At 43.3% G+C, this 23,533-nt stretch overlaps 1 protein-coding gene across 1 annotated transcript in view; it reads right to left on the bottom strand.

The window, feature by feature from the left end:
- Nucleotides 1-23,533, bottom strand: part of LOC134634773 (partitioning defective 3 homolog) — a 351,935-nt gene that overhangs the window by 180,147 nt on the left and 148,255 nt on the right. The window contains exons 6-9 of the mRNA XM_063484142.1: nucleotides 8,225-8,340; nucleotides 7,505-7,588; nucleotides 2,647-2,772; nucleotides 28-258 (exon numbers count right to left, since the gene is read on the bottom strand). Coding sequence (XP_063340212.1) covers nucleotides 28-258; nucleotides 2,647-2,772; nucleotides 7,505-7,588; nucleotides 8,225-8,340 — 557 coding nt within the window. The remainder of the gene's footprint in view (nucleotides 1-27; nucleotides 259-2,646; nucleotides 2,773-7,504; nucleotides 7,589-8,224; nucleotides 8,341-23,533) is intronic.

Genomic DNA, 23,533 nt, shown 5'->3' with positions numbered 1-23,533 from the left:
ATAAAAGAAAAGGGAGGTGAAACCCACTTGTGATTGAGGCCTGGTTGTTGTCCTGATCTGGGCGTCAGCGTCCCGGTCAGACTGGACCTGTCTGCTGGCTGTTGAGACTCCTGGCTGAAGCGAACCCTGTTCAGCTGAGGTGGGCTGCTCAGCTCATTCTGTGCTGACAGCAGCTCATATTGCTTCTTCATGGCTGCAGGGACCACGTGGAAAAGGATAACCGGGGAACGCATCGCCTGCTTGAAAATGTTCTGTGCTCTGAAGGTGAAACAACATAGAGCGAGGAAGAGAGAGGTAAGGTCACACAGACAGAAATGAATTAGCTTTAAACATGATAAGAGATGCATGTACAATGATGTAGCACCAAAGCTTGGCAGATACAGAAGGATAAGGAAAGCCATGATGCACTGTATGTTGAAAGGAGATACAGAGGGTTGAGGTCTGCGCGGCTAATCGCAGGACTACCTCCTGCAATGCATTATGCGGCAGAAATTACATTATCTATAATTACAAGCATCAAGACGGGTAAGAGATAAGGACAGTAAGTGGTGCATCAGTCATAAAATATTACTGCGTGTGATATAGGTTAAATCTCTATACAATGCGGTCATTTGTGTGTTTGTGTGAGTCTGTTCGTGGTTGGAGATAAATGGTCATGAGTTGACTCAACAATCAGAACAGAGGTGATGAATCATGCACCAGGGAAGCTTTCCAGACGATGAGTTCCCAAGTAAGCAGACACACACACAGAATTCATTCCTTAAACACAAAATGGGGCGGGAACACACATGAGTTTGGGGGAGGCCAAATATGCCGAGACAAGAGCTCGCCATCATTCCCAGACACAAGAATTGTTTAGTCTGGTTTGCCAGCAGCACTTAGCATATAGATAGGCTGGCCAGGAGTGAGGCACACTGCAGCATAAGGGGGCCAGAGGCACAGTGGATGTCTGGATTCCAGCAATCCCATGTTCTTTTTCCAGCCCCCTCCCCATTACCAGCAATACCATGCTGATTCTGTCCCAATGACAGCCGCTAAGCCGCTTCCGCCGCAAACAGACAGCACTCCACGCAAGCCGCGTTGCAGAGGCGAACGCGCACCGAGCCACTTCTGCGAGATTTGCTCTCTCCTGTTTTCATTCTCATGGTAATTTGCGAGAATCACTCGCATATGCGCACTGCAGGGTGATGACAGGCTGGGGCGAAGTTTGTGTGCGTGCATGCGTGCTCTGTACGCAAATGTTCCCGTGCACATATGCGCTGCCATCACTCCAGCAATCAGCCTCTGCGCGAGCCTGATTGAATAATAAATTACCCCCATCAATGCATCATTACATTCAGTTAGATTAAGCGCTTCAAAATATTTACCCATGCAAAACAATCCAAGAAGATTAGACTATCACTTTAAATTGTCACTCTCTGTGGCACACAATCAACGATGGGTGGGGGTGGGGTTAAAGTTTTGCTCCTTCGCCTCATTTTTATGCAAAAAACACCCCCGAAAAACCATCACAAACATCATAAGCGTGCAGATGCCGGTGAGGAGGGTGTGTTTGGAAGGAGACGGTAAGCGTGGAACGCTACAAAACATCACTCTCTTGTGGATTTTGTGGGTAAGCTTCTTTCACAGCAGAAAAGAAAAAAAAAAGCTGTGAAAGAAACTGCGATGTTTACTAATGACAATAGCTTCGTTTTAAAGGATTCTGAAACCTTAGAGGGTTTGTATGCAGGGTGATAAACAGATTAGCACAGTGTCTCCAACTGCTTCCATTTAACAAGATGCTGGAGAGCTTTTGCTATCACGCCTTTCTTAAGAAACATTCCTACAGTGATACAGTTGTTCAGAGATAATTCATAGCTACTGACTTCACTTTTGAAGGCTAAACTTTCTGTCATTTATGCGGCATTGTGGTTCAAAGCCCACTGTTTTTAGATGTGCAGGCCTAGTGTGACTGTTGTCTGGGCCTTTGGTAGCAAAAATCTGGGCTATTTCTTTCTGTAGAGAGCTGAACAGACCACTTTATACAGTGCCTCGATTTTTCAGCCTAGAGGAGAAGCAATCCATTTAATACTGGTGCACGCACACACATACACAAGTGCAGAAATGCCTTTGTATGTCAGTATCACCACATATATGTGTGTCCACATCCGTGCAGCGTGAGATGCCACACATTCACGCTTATGTTTACGAGTGTTTAAAGAGACAAAGGTTACGACGCGTTGGCAGAAATGAATGGAGAGAAGAGTGTGGATAGTTTGCGATCAGAAAGCGGCACAGCTGTGAAGGACTGCAGGTCACTGAGACCTATTACAGGAAGGCCAACAAGTCGGTCATATTTCTGTTTTATTGTGCGGCTGTGTGGGTGTCACGTCTCCCCGCAGTTTGGATTCCGCTTATCAACAGCAACACTATTTACTGTCGCTGCGCTTAATGTCCAACACAGTGTTTCGGTGTGAACTGCATCACTCGGCAGACAGTGCTTCCCCACTATCGGAGGAAAAGGAAAGTAAATTAAAATCAGCATGGCATCCAGTGACAAGAAGAGAGGTTACCAGAAGGAGAAAATGTCAGCTGACAAAAATAGCTGTGTTCAGAATAATACTGCATGCAAAAAAAATGTTCCAAGCATCACTATGGAAAGCTTACTGTTCAAAGCGCAGGTTGCGAATGTCTCCCTGATTAATTCTGACGATGCAGTCGTTCTCCTGGAAGAGACGCTCCTGCTCTGCTTTGCCTCCGGGCTCCAAACGCTTCACTAGCAAGCCCTGTGTCCTGCAAAGGTTCATGCAACAGGTAAGTGATAACACACGACTCAGGCAACTACTGTCACAATGAAATTGCACGTGTACTTTTAAAAGTTAATGAAAAGGTAGAGAAGCCTAATCAGAATGGATGGAGTGGAGACAAGAAGAGAGTGTAGAAGAAGGTACAGATAAAGACACATTTAGGGTTTGAGGTATCACTTGAGAAAGCATCATGCTAAAAACAAATGTTATTGCTATGTTTAGAAAAAGAAATGAAAGGTGTAGAACCCAAAGAACATCATCCACACAGTGAAGCTTGGTGGTGGGAGTATTATGCTGTGGAGATGCTTCAGTGTGTCTGGAACTGTGAATCTTGTCACGATGAACAAAGTCATGAAGAAAGAAGGACATAAAGACCTTGAAAGAAAACCTCAAGCAGTCAGCATCAAAACTGCGTCTGGGTCACCTCTTTAAATGGTAAATGGACTGATTCTTATATAGCGCTTTTCTACTCTCCCGGAGTACTCAAAGCGCTGTATACAACATGCCAATCACACCCATTCTCACAAGCACTGACCCTAAACTGAGTGCTTTTCTAACAACATTCACACACATTCACACTCCGATGGATCCATCGGAAAGCAACTTGGGGTTAGTATCTTGCCCAAGGATACTTGGCATGCAAACTGGAGGAGCTGGGGATCAAACCACCAACCCGATCAGTAGGTGACCTGCTCTACCTCCTGAGCTACAGCCACCCCTTTATCTTCCAACATGACAACATCCCAAATAATGCCTCACTCCTGCTGAAGAGCTACCTCCAGAAGACCAAAGTGACTGCTGATGACTCGCCTGCATAAAACCCTGACTTGAATCCCATTGAAAATCTGTGGGGTGAACTGAAGACCTATGTACATGCCAGAAGACCATCAAATTTGCCAATTTTTCTAAAGAAGAATGGGCTAGGATTGCTTGGGAGACATGTGTGAGACTTCCTAAAGACTACAACAAATGACTGCAGTCTGTTATCCATCAAACCGGATACAAAATTGACCATTTCCATTACCCTAAAACTAGGATGTTTTAGAAAAGCTGTGCTAAAATCCCTTGCTCTGTTTTGAAGCACTTGAGAAAAGAGATTTTCATAGAGGAGGGGGCTAATGAGTCTGTCCTCATCTGTATGAAGTGAAGCTTTTTGTAGTACAGCATTGACATTGGTTGTCATTTTATGGCCTGGAGATTTATAACTTTTGCATCAACAGAGTGCCTAAAATATTCAAGTCTCCAACAGAGTTGGGGAAGTAAATAAGATTACAAAATGAGTTTAGCCCATTGTAATGCACTCAGTCAACAAAAGTTAACTTTGCAGACTAGGCTTGGATAGAGTCCTGAATTTCCCTGCACTCATTTTAAGCCTCCGTCTGTCCTTCTGTCCTCCTTTCCTCTTTTTCTTCCTGTGGGCAGGTCTGAAAGAATGACAGGGTGGGTTGAAATAATCCAGACCAACAGCTAAGAGATCATCTTATGGCTTCCAGGGAAGTGCTACAGTCGCCTTCATTGGAGCTTAAGACTAGAGCCGGCTCCGGTGTTTGAGAAAAAAAAAAAAACCAAGGAGTTCCACGGCTGTGCCATCTCAGTAATCCTTTAAAAAAACGCCAACCTTTACCTTCAAATATCCCTCCGCCCTCCTTCCCCCTCTAAATAAATACATCAGTGAGTTCCTTGGGGGCTTTAGTTAGGCCTCGAGGATAACCACATGCAAAGATATCTGATGGATGCTCACACAGCAGAGCTACAAACTCTGGCTACAGTGTACAAGGTGCAAGATGCCTCTGAGGTAGCAGGTAAACTGACTTTAAATGTTTGGTGTCCTTGCATAAACTGAAAAAAAGTTTGGAGGCTTATTTTGAAGAAATTATGAAATCTACCGGAGCAAAAACCATCAACAAGCTAAACAAAGATGTACCAGACAGGGCTTATAAATTAGACCCTAAGCTACACCTTATTGGTGTCAAGGACATAAGTGTCATGCTTCTCATAATTCTCCCTTCCTGTCTCTTTTCCTGGACGCATAAACAGCAGCACATTCAAAACTGTTGTGACCCTGTTTACTGCAGACGTCAAGGGCAGGCTCGCGCAGCTCTTTAGCATTTCAGCCAAACAGGGCCACTCTCAGAACATTGCTTTAATTGGCTGCATAATGTGGACATTCACGCTCGCGCCGAAGACTCATCTCGGCCACTCAGCGGGGGTAAATGGGTCGGCATTAAGTTGAAATTAAAGATCACAAAAGGCCCTTCCCTCTTTCTTGGTGTCTGAGTTGCCAGGTCAGGTTAAGTGTGTTGAGCAGAGAGTAATTCGGCCAGCTTGGAAGCAGACATGATTGTGCTTTATCTCCATAAGTGTTGGCAGCTTGAAAACAAAGTATTGCGCACGGAGATTACATCACGGACACACGCTAATGACTTCTGATTTGCTAGCAGACTGGAGACGGTACAGTAGATAAAGGAGTTTTTGGCTGATCCCTGATCAGTATTCAAGCAGCGGCAGAGCGGACTGGGGATAAAGCGGCGTCGTTTAGAGATTTAAAGAAGATGATGATTTCGTGAAAAGCACTATTATTGTGTTGGCTGTAATCCCATCCTCTCAAACTGATGGAAGTTTGCTTTTTTTTTTTTTAGAGATACTTGTCAGTTACTCGTAAAGAACTAAAGCAAAATCTAAAAGTCATTCTCAAAGGCTGCAATTCATTAGGTGGCAGATGTAAGCAAAAAGGGATTTGTAGTTTGTGGATTCTCTGCAGCCTCTGGGGGGGGAAAGAAAGACTCTTTAAGTCTCGCTTCTCCTCGAAAAAAGAAATCAGCATCTTACCGCACCATATGGCTTTACTCCATCTTGTGGCTGGGTAGCAGTGCTGATTTGGAGGAGGCCACCTGCTCTCATCTACTGCCTTTAATCAAATAATAATCCAATCAGGATCCATTTATGCATGGCAATTATGTCCGCAGTTTGTTTACAATTGAAGATGGTCATGGAATGAGAAGTTCATTAAGCTAGGAACGCATCTGGAAGGGAGCGTGCGTGCGTGTGTAGATGTACGGGATATTTATGTGTGCACGTTGCTCTCAAGGTAGGTAAGTGACGATGCACCGAGAACTGTTTTTGCTTGCAAAAGGAGACAGCCTGAGTCTGAGAGGGAACATACTTCTCAAGGTCGGTCCGAAATGCTCACAAACTGCATTAGTGTGAGCTCATTTTTAGGTAAGTATCTGTGCATTTCAGTGTGTGTGTGTGTGTGTGTGTGTGTGTGTGTGTGTGTGTGCGTGTGCGTGTGCGTGTGTGTGTGTGTGTGTGTGTGTGTGTGGCAGGGAAAGAGTCTTCCTGCTAGAGTGACAAAGTCTCTAAGCTCTCTCCTACAGTTGTCTCCCCCTCTTGCTTGGATCTGACTCGATGTCAGTGCAGTGGAGCAGAATACGGGGGCAGCCCGATGCTGGAGTGCCTGCAGTTCCTTGTTTGCTGTCTGGTTTTGCTGGCAGTCTGACCCCTCTGGCCCTGGTCTAGACACTAATGACAGCCCGCTGAGCCTAATGCCTCCTGTCCCAGCGCACGAAGCACAGAAAGAGCTCGGACAGACCATTAGCATCATCCCACTGACCAGACAATAAGTTTTATCATGGCTGAAGTTAATTGAAGGCTCTGATAGCTATTAGTGCCGACCTTAGCTGATGGGGAAGAAATTTACTGCCGGTGCAGCGTTAATGCTGTTTCCTCCAAGATGCTGTCTGATTTAGGGGCAATACAGGGGAGCTTAAGGACAGCAATGCATCTAATGAGAGCTGAACTGCTTTAGTTCCTTTAGAAATCGTTCCCTCCGTTAGGCCCGCCTCATCCTGAATCACTATTTTGCAGCTCTGACTCAAGGTGTCAAGATGGAGTTAGTGCGAGGTCAGAGCTAAATATAGTTTCCTGACACTTGCTTATAAACAGCAATGAGATTAGTGTCTGAGCCACCTTCAATGACACCACTCCCCTTCCTCCTCCTCTCCCCCTTCAAATGTCATTCCGTTTGATCTCCTCATTCTGTCTTTTCACCTCATCCCTGACCTTCCTTCTCCAGTGCTGAGTAGTCACATTCACCTTGGTGGCGAGCCAGTTCCTTTTGGCGCGCAGCAGGGATCTGTGTTATACGCAAGCTTTTAGTTTGATTACATCTAACCGCTTACTCTGTCCCCCCTTTTTTTCTTTCTTTTTTTTGAAACTCAGACGCCTCTCGTTCCCTTGTCATCGACACTCCTATCAGTTAAAAAGACAGAAAAAAAAGGCGAGGAGAAGTAGTCCAAAGCAAGTTTCAAGACGGCGCGTGCACAACGATGACCGACAACCCAGTTAGAAAAAGTATTTGCAAGACCTGGAGAAAACTGTGCAGTCGAGAGCAAAAACTACTTTCATCCATTCGCCTCACCACTGGGAGCTTCAAAGCTGTGGGATGTGAGTGGTGCTGAGTTTGGGTGTGGTGTTTCAACAGCGAGGCTCACAATAATAAAAAAAGATGACTGCAAGAATCAGAGGCAGTTAAAAAAAAAGAAGAAGAAGAAGAACAGCCTTGAGCAACACATAAAAAGAGATATATAAGACAGAACAAAGGACAGAGAAAGTAAGAAAAAATGAGTGAAATAATGAGTGAGAGCAAAAAGAAAGCAACACTGGATGGTGAAACTGAAATGCACTGAATTTCAGCTTGTGTCTGTTTTGTTTTTTACCTGATATCATGTGAACTGAAAGGCACTACGTGGATCCCCAGGGGCCCACCTTCATTGGACACCTCGACGGGCTTGAGCATGCTTCTGCGGGATGGTGATGGATGAAGCCAGAAAGAAGAGAAGAAGAGTAGGAGAGAGGTGTATGAATAATAATGATAATAAAAAAATAACAGAAGTGAAAACAACATGTAGAAATGCAGAATGTAAACAGACGGCACAGTCAAACACGACATGAGGTCAGCGGGATGCGCAGGAGTGGGGGCGTGAGGGAGTGGGGTCCTTATTGGTGGGAGGCCTCGCTGAGTTGCCTGTGCTAAGTCATCCATTACAAAGCGCGACTGGTGGACCTCAGGGTCAATTAAGGATCCAAATGGAGGCTCCAATTAAGTGATTAAGATCAGACTGCTGTTGTGCTAAAAGAACAAATTAATTGAAAACATATAAGAGAACGGGGGCGGGGAAGGGAAGGGAGGAAGGTTCATTTGTTCCGATAAGGACGTGAAGACAAATCAACACGACCCAGATGTGCGTGACGATGTTTACAGACTGAGGCCTTGGTCTCGATGTTTGGGTTGTTACTGGCACATGCTCGTAAAGTGGGCGGCGAAACAAGAAAGCGGTACGCAGCCGTTACAATAATCGTGATTAACTGTAATTGTACAATTTCGCTCTTAACATGGGGTATGGGTGGGGTTGTGGTGTTTGCGGTATGCCACTCACTCTATATGAAACACTGGTGAATGTTCCAGTGAGGAATCGGCCCTTCCTACTGGCTCCGTCCGCTCAATTCTCCTCTCGTGTCTCCTTTGCTCCTCTTCCTCATCCTCCTCCTCCTCCTAATAGAAAGAGAGACAAAGAAAAAAAAAGACAGGATGAATGGGATGAGTGCTTCAACAGCAAAAAAGAAAAAACCCTCAAATTCTGTCATTATTGTTTTAGCTGTGCTTGCATCTCGCCCTCTCTTGCTTATATCTCTCTTCTCCAGCTTTTAATTTAATTACCTGAAAAAAAAATGTAACAGCCTGTTTTAAATCAAAGACTCTTGAGCACAGGAGGGACCGTGTCCATGATGCTGCTGCAGAAACCATCCCTCTCCAGCCAAAAAAATGTTCAGTGGTGTCGTGATTAAATGCAGCGACTCCATCGGTTTGCCTGACCTGGGGCGTGGCACTGCTGCTGGGCCCGTGAGGTGATGGGATCAAGGTTTAGAGCTAAAGAAACAGGGATGCTCCTGTCTGAGCTCCATCTGTGTCTTCACTCTCCTCGTTTCATATGCTCATCTTCCTTCAGTGCTGTTAGGCAGTGGGGCAGGAAAGTGCCTTTAACGGGAAAGCAGACATCCGAGGACTTAACTAAGCTCTGGGAAAGAGGCAGCAGCTTCACGCTCTCCTTAATGGAGGATAAAATCTTCATTTGGGCTCTCTTTATGTGGATGGTATAAATTCAGCGGGCCACTTACACACAGTGATTACATCCCGCATGTACAACGGGGGGAGAAATATCTAATAACACAGTGTTGATTTTCATGTAATTGTCAACCCAAGATTAGTTGGAGGGTTTGTCATCAAGTGTTGAGCACAGTGAAGTCTTTTGTTTGGTTGTTTTAAATAACGGGACTTTCTTTTTCAGTCCTGTTATTAACGGCTGGTCCTCGTGCATGTGCGCATGCGTGAGCTTGTCAGCATCAAGACAGCGCATCGGCTCCTTGGGAGGATCTGCCGAAATGCTTTGTTAGCCACTGCTATTTCCCCGCCCTCACCCTTCACCTTCCTCTTTCTCTCTTTTTTACTAAAATGTCAAGCACATCCAAATAGGTCTTGCGCCTTCTTGGTTTCTTTATGGAAATTGATTCAACCCTTTTCAGGGGCAGGGATATCTTTGGCGGCACTCACTCTGCTATACAGAGGCCCTGTCGCCTATTTATCTGTTAGACTCTGGGGGAGGGTTAAGGTGGGATAGGGGCATGAAAATTTCATCAGCAGCCTACCTTTAAAGACCTTGTCGCACCCTACCTGTCTATTTCCCCCTTTTCTATGAAAATGAATCAGTCACCCCCCACCACCACCACCCTCCACGCCTTTAATTACACGTCAGCCGAGGTGCCGGGTGTCTCACAGGGCCTTTTATTCATAAAGCTTTTTTATGAACTCAAGCCCACCCCCCACCCATCCTTCCCCAGGTGGACGGCTAGATTTTTTTTTTTCTCTTTGACGTATACTCTGCACAAAGGACCTGGCCACCTGTGGCAAACTATAAATAAAGATGGGAGGCCATGGGGTAGAGCGGGCGGCTGAAATTGGACAAGAATAAATACAGGTTTAGATCTCTGCTACAAGGCAAGACTGATGGAGAGGCAAAGAAACGTGTGGCCTTTCAGAAAAAGACAGTTTTCACACTCGGTGAGCAGATGGCTGTGAAAGGTGACAGTGCTCAACAAGTTTGCGTTGTTAACCTAAGTCGCAAGTGTATCATCGCTAACATGTAATTAATTTGCATTTAAAAAAGCTGTTAGCAACAATCCCCTGCCTGTTCGTTTGATCTTATAAGTTGCAAACCGTTATGGTGAGACTACGTAAGACTATGTAAAGGAAAGACTAGAGAGATCTTTTGAATTAAGGGAGCGAACAAAGAAAGAGAAAGACGACACTGTATCTGTGATCATTCCCTTCAGGGGAGAAACGCAAAGGGCTTCTTCACTTCCACCAGGCCAAAAATCGCAGTGCAATCAAGTGCGGTGTGCGAATGTGACAAGTCAAAATTACCATAAAATGGCACAAGTAGATATGAGAGCAGCGCCAGAGCAAGGTGATATGTCTATTCAGGTGTGAAGCTGTGAAATTGACACTAAAAAAGGAACTCGGTGATAAAAAAATGTACAAGAGTCACAAGATTGAGCAAAGCCCTAAGTGAGGGATGTAGGAGCGAAAAAGGTAAGACAAAGAAAGAGGTTAACCCTTTATCACCCAAGTATCATACAGGCTGCTTGGACTTCTTACAGTAATATGAAGCACACATGGTAAAAAAAAAATCTGTGTTCAAACAGCAGTAACTTTTCCTCTACTGTGATAATACAGAATATCTCCGTAAAGCTTGTCTTCTCTTCTTTCCAAAACTATTTGAATTTTGTCCATCCATCCTCTTCTGCTTATCCTTCTCAGGGTCACAGGGGGGCTGGAGTCTATCCCAGCTACCATAGGGCAAGAGGCAGGGTACACCCAGCCTGACACAGGGCTAACACAGAGAGAAAGACAACCACATCCACACCTATGGGCCTGTCAGAATCACCAACTAACCTAACCCCACTAACTGCATGTCTTTGGACTGTGGGAGGAAGCCAGAGTACCCAGGGAGAACATCCTAACTCCACAAAGAAAGGCCTTGACAAGACGGTGGATGTGAACCAAAGACCTTCTTGCGGTGCTAACCAGTGTGCCACCATGCTGTGGACATGTCACATCGGTTAGTAATCAAAGAGGACATGTTTGTGGTATAATCTGGTCGTAATGAGAGTTTCCTCTGAGGTGATGTTTACGCTGAGGGATAACACATGTATAGTAAATCCCCACACAGCTCTGACCATCCTGCACACTAGATGTTGCATTCATCAGCACCAAATAACCACAAACCACAGCAACAGCCGGCACTAGTGTTTTTAAGTGATAAAAAATGTTTCCCGTGCATTTGAAGATACCACGTTTCAAAGGTAAGTCAGTTTTTTTTAGCCAACAACAGCAAAGCCTCTTCATTATCTCCCCAGACAAAATCTAAGTTTTAGAAAGACTGATTTCTGAGACTGAACATCACAAATAATGGCTTGTTAAAAGTGACATTTATGCAGTCAAGTGCTCAAGTATAGCCCCACACTTTCCAACGGAGCGTGTGGTTAAGCCGGCATCACAGGGGCCAGTTTCCTAGTGACCGGAGGCAGATGCAGAAGCCATTTCTCTTTATATTTGCTGCCAGCTCGTTCATTGTCTGTCCTTGTGTCAGCTGTAAAGATGAGCACTGAGTGACAGCAGAGGAGAGACACAGCCCAAATATACATCCGCAGCTTCCTGACCCCATCATTCTCCATCTCTATTCTTTTTCTCTCTCCTTTTCTCCTTTCTCTGAAAAACATCCATTTCTTCCCCCCCCCCTGAGTGCTTTTAGCACCCTGTTGATCCCTTGGTAACCAGTAGAGTGGGGATGCAACAAGGCTTTTCAACTCTCTAGCTTGCGCTCTCTCCTTTTTTTCTCCTGTGGCTGCTTGCATCCCTCCTTCCCCCATTTCTCTCCCTTCCTCACATGTAATAGGGATGGCTCAGAGCCCTGATGTGTGGCCAAAAAAGTCTGCCAGCCTCTGACAATAAAGGGAGCAAAAACTAAGGTTACAGGCTTGGCCATCGGACAGCTGCAGCATTAGATTATTGAAAATCGTATAAGAGGAGGAGAAAGAAGAAGACAGCGAGGTGGAAGGGACACGCATGCAAAGTGCATAGCCTTGTTACCATCAAATAGACGTGCTGCTTGGACAGTGGTTGGAGGTCCGAGGGGAACGCAGACTGGGAAGGATGGAGGTAGCAGCTGTTTGATCAGGAGGGGGAAGTCTACCCACACGCAAACACACAAACATACACACTCACACACATTACTTCTCGAGGGTTAGGGCAAAAGGCGGCATGTTGAGGAGCTGTCATCCTCCATCAACTGGTGTGCTAAAGCAGACCTACTGTAAGTGTGTGTGTGTGTGTCATGCTGTTAGCCATGGGGAAGTACAAGATGTAGCTGTTAGAGAAAAGGGTGGGGGGGCTCCCTCCTGAGTCCATCTCTGGCATCGAGGGTATAACAAGGACAGGTTCAAAGGTCACAGTAAATGGTGTGTTTCTGGCCACCGCCCCTCCTTTAGGGGGCTGAGCTTCACATCTGTGTGACAGCTTCATGTGTGGAACAAGCCCCCCCACTTCCCAGACATTGTCACACATTCCCCCTTACAATGGGCCGTCTGTGCTCAGGAGAACAATGGGTGCCAGGGAACAGGATATAAAAGCAGTTTCCAAATGAAGAATGTGTTGTGCTCAGTGTATTAAGAGAAAAGGAAACAAGCAATTTAGCAGGAGTGTTTAGAAAAAAGAAAAATAAAGGCCTGTTGAAATATTTACAAAGGCTGATCCTCCCTCCTGATTTTGACCAGCTAAAAATATGAAACGGTAATTGCGCAAGGTGACATATGCCCCTTATGGAAACATTAAACCAGCCAAAGGTAACATACCATGGCAACATGTGAAAAGACCTGGCTCTCAGCGAGTCGATGTATGGCGGGGGCAGCAAGGGCGGAGGCTTTTCCTTTTCCTCGCAAAAAGGTTAAGGAGCCATAATTGTACCCTCATTACCTCCAGTTAATGCAGTTCAGCTAAACACTGTACAACACACAAGACCAAATAGGACTTCACAGTACCGCTGCATCGCACAATGGCACTGACATAGAAAGACAGGCTGCTGGTAATAACTCCTAATAGTGCTATTAAAGGTTCTATGACCTTGAGAAGCAATTACCAATACTTTTCCATAATAACTCGAAGAATCTTACTGTTTTCAACCAGCACTTAAAAAGAAACTTTATGGTGCTGGATACAGTGATTGCTCACCTCAATCTGAACATGAGATGATCGCAACGGTTGTATGTTTATAAACAGAGTAATAGCGTGTAGCAGCTACTAGCATGTAGGACGACCTGGTCGCTGCTGTGTGAGGATTTACTGTCCACATAAATTAAAAAAAACATTAAAAAATCCTTTATTACCAAAAAAATGTTCTGCTCTCTTAATCCTTTGGACATAATGATCCAGCCCTAGTCTTCCCTCCATCCTTAACCATTTATTCCCCATCGGTCCATCAGGCGCCGTCACCATTAAAACAACCAATTCATCACACTGACTGAGGTTGCAAGACACTTATTTATATTTATGTTGGGCATTATAAAAGGCTGGGTGAGGAGTTAAACTGGTTAGGGGGATGATGAAAGGGTCATAATGACCCCCCCTCCCAATCATCTTACCCACAAGCTCCCCAAATAGCACTTAATGTCTGTCAGCAGAGAGGAAAAATTTCTGCATACCTTCTTAAATTATTTCTATGATTGTGACCTTACGAAAGATGATGGAAGCTAATAGTGATTTCAGTGTTCAGAAATAAAGTATAAAAAGAATTTAAACCCACACCACTGTGTTGATTCTTTTTTATTTCTCTGACTGTTTCCTTTGTTTAGAAAACTATTAGCTTCCCTGCAGGACTGGAAAGTTCAGATCTGGAAGAAAATCAAAGCAGTGTGATCCTCATGTCTGCCATCTCTCGCTTTTTTATGTGACTGTTAGAGAAGAAATATAGAGGAAGGTTATGATTCTTCAGTCCTGTGTTTGTGTGCCAAGGGTAGAAGCCAAGGCGGCGCCCGTCCTCTGATGAGGACATGTGTTTTCTTTCATATTTCACGCCCTGCACCCATGAGCACAGCCTTGTTCAAAGCAGAGGACGCGCATTCCAGATTAGATGTACTATTCCTTTTGATAATGAAGACGGAGAGTTGTGTTGTTGTTGTGCTAGGAAAATACAGTGGGGAGTGGGCTAGGGAACCTGCCCCACACTGTCATTATTCATGCAACGAAAAACACAGGAGGAAATAAAAACACAGTTTCTCAGTTTATGAATACATTTTTTTTAGCATCTTCAAAACCAATACGACCTCATTATCAGTGTATTTTAGTACTTTACTGTATAGATTAGTAAAAAAAAATCTTTTAGATGTCAAGACAAAAATAAAATCTAATTGTTTAGTGGTTTTTTTCACCTTACCTTAAAAAAAGCACAAAATATTCTATAATATGTAAGACATTATCATGCTTTCGAAATAGTTTTCCTTAAAGGTACAAAGTATAAAACTCACCACTAGGTGTCAGTAAGTTGCAGATTGTTTTCTTACCCCTCCAAATTCAAGTGCATAATCGTAGCTATGATGGCCACTGTACGACAGACTCTGGCCATTGTTCATTCGCAATTTATCTGCCAGTCCTCTGTTATTTACTCCGGGGGGGATACTATAAAACTTTGTGAAAGGAGTTCAACACAAGATGGTCAAAGAAGCTCACTGCTGACTAATGAGGAGAGCCTAAACTTTTCTGTCAGTAAGTGCTGCTGTTTTTGCCCGTTAGCCTCTGTTAGCTGGCATTAGCTTCCGTTAGCTGGCATTAGTGAAACTCTCATTGAAGTGGCTCTAACATTGTTGAACTCGGACACTTAACGAATATACTTTCATATGACTGTAATTAAACTGCTTATCAAAGTGAAAGTTTGATTATTACGCCACAAACCTAAAATTAACTGGCATAATGTTAGCTCATAACCAGCTATTGTTGTTAACCCTGCTCTTGTCAGCTGTGTGGAAAAAGGAGGGTCGCATGTCTAATGCAGTGACAATGAGTAATTTCAACAATATCAAGAATAAATTAGCATGTTTATGCACATGTCTGTGTGTTAGAGCCCTGACTTCAGTTTAGGAGAAGAAGCTGGGGATGAGGATGAAGAGGTTTAGGTGTAAATGAGGTGAGAGGAGAGAGAGAAAACAGAAAGAGATCAGAAAGAAATGATGAAAACATACATGTGCAAATGTTAAATGGTCAAATATAGTCTGAAAGACTTTTTTCATTGAAAGTGATAATGCATACTATATATGTGGACGGTCTCTAGTCATTGGCGATGGCCATCAATGTTCAAAACGATGGTGGCTTCCACAAACCTGCTCCTATCCATTTTTAATTGATTTATGAGTTTATGAGTATCTATCAATTTGTCAGAGGACATAATTACACTCTAATCAACCTACATTTATGAGTACAACATTCTTTTGTACTTACTGTACCTTTAAACAAGGGATATGACAAGCGCTGAAAATTAGAATATGAATTTAAATTTTCCTCATTATATATTTTCTTAGCAATTAAATGGGCAGTACGTTTTATCCCCAGCTGGCCAAGTTTAACATAACTTCCTAAAAGCCTACACTTCTTTTTAATTAACAAAATCTGTCTCTTTTAGTTTTGCTTTAGAAAGACATGGCTTCTAGCTCATAAAAGGGCTCTGATGTCAATTTACTTGAAGCAAATGAAAGGGACAGACAGTTTCCTAATGCTGTTTAGCAAATTAGATCAGAGATGTGAGTGGGCATTTGTCCATATCAGAATGGAGCAGCGAGATGCGGAGGGGAAGAGGTGAGGCAGTGCAGTTTGTAGGCTGACATTTGAAAAACAAAGGCCTGTCTATCTTTTTACTCTTATTCTCCCTCTTTGTCTCTTCGCTTACGCCTTCTTCTGTCACTGGGAACCCTGCTGGGTGGAATACATCATTTTGCCAGGCCCTGTTTGATATTAGGCCTGAGCTGATCTATCAATGACACAGCTGCCTTTGCCTACTGTATCGTTAAATTGCACTTTAATTAAATTAGGCCTGCTAATTATGAGGACCTAAATCAATCACCAGGTCAATAACCAAGGCCCAAAGCGGACGGAGAGGCCCAAGACTTTTTCCAAGCCTCATCAATAACAGCTGCAACTGGAGTAGATCTGTCCTGCGCCGGAGAGCCGGAGGTTCAAACTGGGTAGGAATTACTGCAAATTAAGTTATCGTCATTGGTTATTGTCCAGAGCGCTTCTTACTCTTAAGCTCGGCAAAAAAAAGAAAAAAGAAAAAAGCTTTTGTATACAGAATGAGGATTTCAAAGAGTTGGAATGCACAACATTTTACACCAAACTTCAAAGATGTGGTTAAAGCATATCTGGGATTTCCGATGCATTAAAAACAATGGTTCAAAAAGTATATGATGACTTGCTAGACACCTGGCTTAGGTGAAAGGAGGTGATTCTGAACAGATAATCTTCGGAGCTGAGTGCGCAGCCCTGCTGAGCGGACGGTCCCAGCTGGATCCCGGGCCTTTATACATGCATTAAAAGGGGAACTGTGGTGCTTTTCACAGATTAATCATCGTTTTGAGCTTATTAAGTGGGAGGACAGTCTGCTTTCCACTGCTCAGAACATTTAATCCATCTCTCAAACTGTGAAGGTCAGTGAGTGAATGCTGCCCTCATTGAAATAATATCAGCTGCTTGAATTTCAATGGGAGCACCCATAGTTTGGACTGTAATTTTTTTGTTTTGTTTTTAAATTACTCTTAGTTGGTGTTCCTGCAATTAAGTCAGAACTACAGTTAGTTATTGAGTTGCACAGTAGCTGCCAATAAACTACACTTGCTGCTCCGCTAAACTGCCATCACAACCAATTAATCCAGCAGTTACAGTGGCACCAATGTTTTATCACTGAAGAAATAATATACATCTATATATCTCTATATCGAGAGATAGAGAGTGAGAGACTCATATCCATTGTCCACACTATTTATATAACCTAGAGTGACCTCAAATCTTAAATATACCAAATATGAAGTAGGAAATAAGGATGAAAGCTGTTGAACAATGAATAATTTAGTAGAGAGCAAAGCTTTGGTACACACAGCAGCGAATTATTACAGGGGATGAACGGTCCATTCTACAGATCAGCCATTGTTTGCTGCCGTATTTGAGCAGGTGGAGTGGGGCCTCATCTGTAGCGTCATGGGAACAGCGCAGGGTGAGGCGGAGGCAGTGGTGGAGGGGGGAGCTTTCCATTTAGTTTTAATTGGAAGCTGAAATTCTTGGATAAGAGGGAGACAGAAAGCCATTTGGTTTAGTCCTTGCTCTCAGCCAGGGCTAAATGAAGAGGGGCCGTGTGGAGATGAGGGGCCTGTGGAGGGCCAGTAATGAAGAGAGGTCCCAAAAGACTTCAGCACAGCCACAGTAATCTTGGGGGGGGGGGGCTAGGTTGGATATGGGTGGAGAAGAAGGAAGAAGAAATACAGAAAGTGAGAGGAAAGATGAAGGAAAGGGAAGAAAAACAAAGAAAATAACCTGTACAGAGTGCCGAGTACTACAAAAATGCCAATTTTTGTGTGTGTATTTATTCTCTGAATGCAATGAGCACAAGATTAGACAAGGTATCGATTTATCAAAGGAGTGTTCTAGTTAGACTGGATGATAATTAACTTGCTAAACACAACAAGTGATTGCAATCGCTGATGAGATAAGAGCACGGGGAAATCATCAGTGTCTCAACAAACCAGACCGATCATAGCCTGGATAGTCAATTTGCTGCATGTAAACATTGTACACGTGTAGATACGCATCCGCAACACACGAACTGAGCGGCACAGAGGGTGGCCACCATCATTCTTGCATATTGTATGAAGATATCTGCGGCAGCCAATCACAGAATGACATCCGCAGGACTCTCACCTTCCAACTCAACAGACACAGGGAGAAGAAACACGACACAAATTTCTCCACTCTACCGTTTTCTAAATGGAAAACAGCATCGGCATGCTTCTAGTTGAAATCACGAATTCATGTGGGAATATCAGAGAATGCTGTGATGGAGCTCGGCAGGGGTGCTATTCTTCACAACAGCTCCCATGGCCTGTATATCAAAAACATAAAGAGGGAAAATTCCGGGGGAAAACTGCTCTGCAGGGAAAACCGTATCCCATTACAGAGGTACTCTTGTTACACTGACACTATTTATGGTATGCGGGCTATTTCAAATTCAATCCTAGGCATCCAACCTTAAGAAAGTCATAGAATATTGCCAGCAGTTTTGCATGTTTCACTGGTGTTGTGGCTGCTATGATGCCATCACTGTTTCGCACAATTTCCTGGTTGTCTTCTCTTTCCATTAGCCTGTTCCCGCTTTCCATTTCTCACTGTTATTGCTGGTTCTTCATTGCGTTCACCTGTTATTTGGTCGTCTCAGTTCCCTTAAGTTTCACTCTTTTCATCATAGGACTCTTTTACCTACCTTACCATCTCTGACAATATAACAATGTTGGATTGTTGGCTGAAAATCCATCCAACAGCACAATTTGAATCAAGTTCGACATAGTTCATAGGTTGCCATCAAAGTTTTACTAGGTAACGCATCATAAGCAGTAAGCAACCCATGATGTCCATCATCAAGTTCCGGTTCTCTATTGAACGTTCACGTAATGCTGGATAAAAATATGCACAATCAACAGCACAGTAATATCTACATCTGTATCTAAGAAACAGAAATGCCCCCAGACTGCCTCCTCCCTCATCACACTCTTGTTTTAGAGGCTTTCAGTGTGTCCATCTCCTGAGTCCTAAAATGAAACCTTCCCATTTCTCTCCGTTTTTATCCAAGTGTGACTACTTTGTTCTCAGCCTGATGCAAATAAAACAAGTCACTTAGGGGAAGATGGGGAAGAAGCTCCATCTCGTGTTTCTCTGTGGACCCGAGATGTGGATGTTTACTGTTGGCTGGGCGTTATTGCATTCCTTCAGCAACTTAAAAGCCCCGGTCCCCCTAATGGGACCTATAAAACAGTGAGAAAAGCCTATTGTGACAATGGACCTCATTGTGCCAGAGTGGATACATTTGGCACTCTGTGCAGAGTGGAAATGTGTGGCATATAAAAAAAGATGGTGTGAAGGAGGGAAAGGTTGAGGAAGGAGAGAGAAATCAAATAAAGTGAAGTAAGTGACTTTGCACTGTGGGAAAATGGGCGATGTCAATCACCAAAGTTCACCTTGAGCCCCAGTGTCAAGGACTACAAAAAGCTTTGCATTTTCCTTAAGGTGTTCCACATCTTTATTTCTATCTTGCCATCTTTCGCCCGGGCCACAGTCAGCATTGGTATAATGCCACCTTGCCAAAATATGGGCTTTGCTTCTCCAACATGTCACTTTGCTCCAAAGCCTTAAACTCATACCCCCCTCGGAAAAAATAAATTCGGACTCTACTGAATATGTAGACAGATCAGCAAAAAAATGAAGAAACGGTGTACATCTTCCTCGCCTAGCTTTGTTCTCTGTTGCCCACGGTGGATTGGCTCCACGCTGGCGGCCCTCGTTTTATTCCCCAAAGTCATTATTGTCTTCAGTTAAGGTGCCCCTGCTCCCTGTGATTTGTGGGTAATGAGCTGGCACCCCCCTGCTCGTGTTCAATTATTCTCATTGAGAAAGTGATTTCTCACTCCACGGAGCAAATTGTAGAAAGTGAATGCATGAACTCTAATCAAGAATTAACACGTTCACAGCCAGTAGTGCAGAGAGGGATAGCCACCTTGATGCAGCTGAGGTACTGTGGACAGAAATGAGAGGGACCCAGAGAAGAGGAGGGTAGAAGGATGGAATAGTGACTAAGGTAAACAGACTTCTCGCCTGTCCCTGAATAATGCTGTTATGGTACATCCACTGAATAAAACCAGGCATCCACATTGAAGGTTGTGCAAGAGAATAACATCCGAGTCGCTCAGAGAGGCCTGTGCACAAAAAAAATCTAATCCTAAAAAAATGCACTTTGACAAAAATGAAGTTGGCAGCAAGTGAAGAATGGTGTGGAATGGTCACATTAGGAATAAGTGATTACAAAAAATTCTCAACACAAGAAATATTCGCATGAATTTTATGCATTTCAAGCTTGAATGAGTGAAACTCTAATCTCAACTGTCCAGTAGCACACACGTCTTCACACGTGTCGCAGTGAGACAGGTTAAACATTTACAGTACAGCTGACAGAGAAGAGCGCTGGCAACATCCAGCATCCAAAACAACGCCCAGTCTTGTATCCTGTTCAAACAAGATAAGAGAAGACGATTCCACAAATATTTAAAAAGTTAAATAATAAATAATAATGAAGAACAAGATGAATAAACTTTTTTTTGCTGCATATAGAAACAGCACAAAGAAAGTAACATAGCTTCGGGACAAAAAGCTGGTTACCTGTAGTTAAGTGTTGTGCACACACGTGTAAATAAACCAACATTGAGAGTCATTGCGATTTTTTAATGAGATGTTAGGTAGCATTATTTTCATAATTGCTCAGCTATTTCCCCTGCTGTGGAGCCAATGAACTAAATAACACTACTGATGGCATTTCACCTGCTCCCGTACTCCGGTCTGAAGGTGAGCTCACACGTACACTGACTTGATGACAGAATACACAGAGTCTGTATGCATTTCATTGCTGCAGGCTGTCTGCAGGATTCTGTACACAAGGCTGGAGGCTGAAACACAATGGGGTGTATGTTTTTTGAGCAGTGAAGTTATCCAATTTAGACTTTATTATTAATTTGACATTTTTCCCCAAGTGTGTTTAGTCCTAAAACTTTCATAAAGTTTTTTGGGATTAGATAACTATAAATTTTAAAAGTGACAGAACTGATATTGAGACAAAGGCAAGGCAGGAATGATTTTTCTTGTTTGCTCAGGAACATCCACCCTTCGTTTGTTACATCCGATTTCAAAACACCAAGATGGAAATGGCCACAATGCTCAGGTTGACACTTCAATACGAGACCTCATTGGCCAGTGGGTGACATCATAAGGTCTCGATTTTTAATCTCCGTTTGTTTGTTAGAAACCTCAGGACCAGCTCATCATCACTTTATGTACAAGAATTTTTCCCAAAATCGCAACGCTTTCAGTCTGTATGTATGTTACACGATAAATTTGCATGTGAAATTTGTTTAACTTTGTGCAGTTTTTTTCGGTGTGTAAAGACTTCTATTAAGGACCTTTAAAAGTTTTGGACCCATATTAAAACTATTGATATTTATTATTATTATTTAAAAACAATAAGCAAGAGATTAAACCGACAGGACTTAGTAAAGAAGTGTACAAGACAAATACATCTAACAAAAAGCCCGCAGTCAGTGCAAAGCAGAAGTCCCTTCTGTTTGTCAGGGGTTTGTGACGTTCTAACAGTGGTTCAGCGGTAATGGCTAATTAAGAGTGGAGAGGCATTTGTGAGGCTCTGCATTGTTCTCACTCAGGTCCTCAGTTGGACTGAAGCATCTCTGGTGAGCTGCCATTTACACAGGACTCCCAAAGGAGAGAAGCAAAATTAGCCCGCCATGTAAATAATGTGAATTTTAAGTAATCAGTGGCAGAATTAAGTCTTTTCTTAAAAGAATTCTTTAATTTAGGTGACATAATTACACTAACAGCCAAAATGACTTGTTAAAAAAAATCATACAGGAGAAAATTAAACAAAACATTGTAGAGAACGAGGGCATGAAGAAGTAGGAAGCCACAAAAATGTCTTTTTTCCTGAGGATTCAATGAGCTAGGAGCCAAAGCTGAACAAACAGCTGCACCTACTGGTCAGACCCACCGGTCAGCAATTAGTTCAAAACATCCTGAGTTCATGTTGCATGTGTGGATAGACCAAAGTGCATGTCTATGGACTTCACACAAACCATGGTTCATCCCATCTACATCTTCCTTGGTCTTTCAAGAGGCAAATCCAAGAACACACTCTTCCAGGATTCCTGCACTGTTCTGGAATGTGGCTTATTTTTTTTATTTGTTCAGAGTTTTACATTGAAAACATGCCCTGCTGCATCTCAAACATCATTGCAGTATTAACTGAACATAATGAACACAGCACAAATGCACGCTACAGCCACCAGATAGCAGTGGAGGTAGACGGTGGAACAGGCAGCAAGACTGTGTTAGGCAGGCTGGGTTTGGGGGTTATTGCTGTGTTTTCTTTCCATGCTCAGCTGCTCTAACATTGCCTGTGGCTTGCCTCGGGGTCTGCAGACTGTGTGGGCTTTACCAAGAAGCTAGTCAGGAGAACTTACCAAGTTCACTCACCAACCAAAATTAAATGCTAACTTCCATACTGACGTGTCCAAGGGTTTTTCCTGAATTTTAGACCTGCCACTTCAGAACCTTCACTGCTGTGTTTATTGTATTTTTAATGGAAGAAATGAAATATCCTTTGATTAAATAAATCAGTGAATTATTATGGATCTTATATAAAGGTGTATCGTTCCAGGATAATGAAAAAAATCAACAAGCTAAACAAATAATTAGTATTTAGAGGGAAATATCAGTTTTGTCTCTTACAATGGCACGTTAACTGCCATCATGGCATCATGCGGAGTGGGGCAAGAAGAATAATCCTACCGCAGCTTTGTAAAGCACTTGACTCTAACAGAGATCACCTCAAACACTTTAAATCTAAAACAGAAAGCAGACCTCTGACAATCTCTTTTAAGCTACTCAGGAGACTCTTCAAACACGAGCATTCGCTGAGCCTTATTTTCAGCGGCCAACAACTACTAGTGACAGAGCTGGAAAAGAAGAGCAAAAACAACAATAGAGTCGGTCGGTCACAAATGCCAATCTGTGTTTGTTCAGAGAGAGATCTTTGATGTGACAACATTAAAGGGAAAAAAGGCAGGATTCGCGCTGCTGCTTGCTCTCTTCTTCCACCTTGAAGTTAAACAGACTCATCTCCTTTCAACGTGCTGGCTTGAGGATTTAGCTGGCCGCCTCGCCACTTTGCGTTTCCTTTAAAACTCGCCAAACAAGGTGCCTCATTTAGACAACAGAGAGAGAGAGAGGGAGCCTGACTGTTGGAGGCTTGATCAAAGATGTGTGATCAGAACTGTTTTCACCCAAACATGCTTTGGAAGCTGTTATGTAATGTTTTAGGGGTTTTGTGTTGCCTTTCTCCAAGTCTGTCTGTCTGTCTTCAATATGTTATGGACTTTACAGTATTTTTAGAGCCTGTACACAAACAAATAAATCAAAATATGCTTTTCAAATAACACTGAACAGGCATAACATTATGATCAATGACAGGTGAAGTGAATAACACCGATTATCTCTTTGTCATGGCACCTGTTACTGGGTGGGATATATTAGGGAGCAAGTGAACATTTTGTCGTCATTGTTGATGTTAGTAGCAGGTAAAATGGGCAAGTGTGAGGATTTGAGCAAACTGGTGATGAATCATATTGTGATGGCTAGAGAGTTGGGTCAGGGTATCTCCAAAACATCAGCTCTTGTGGGGTGTTCCCAGTCTGCAGTAGTCAGTATCTCTTAACCCTCTCAGGCTCAAATTAAGTTTTAGTTACAGGAGAAATCTGATATTCGGGGA

This window comes from Pelmatolapia mariae, linkage group LG9, assembly GCF_036321145.2.
Source record: "Pelmatolapia mariae isolate MD_Pm_ZW linkage group LG9, Pm_UMD_F_2, whole genome shotgun sequence".
NCBI lineage: Eukaryota > Metazoa > Chordata > Actinopteri > Cichliformes > Cichlidae > Pelmatolapia > Pelmatolapia mariae.
The sequence above is the reverse complement of the archived record's forward strand: the minus strand, read 5'-3'. Positions and strand labels throughout refer to the sequence as shown.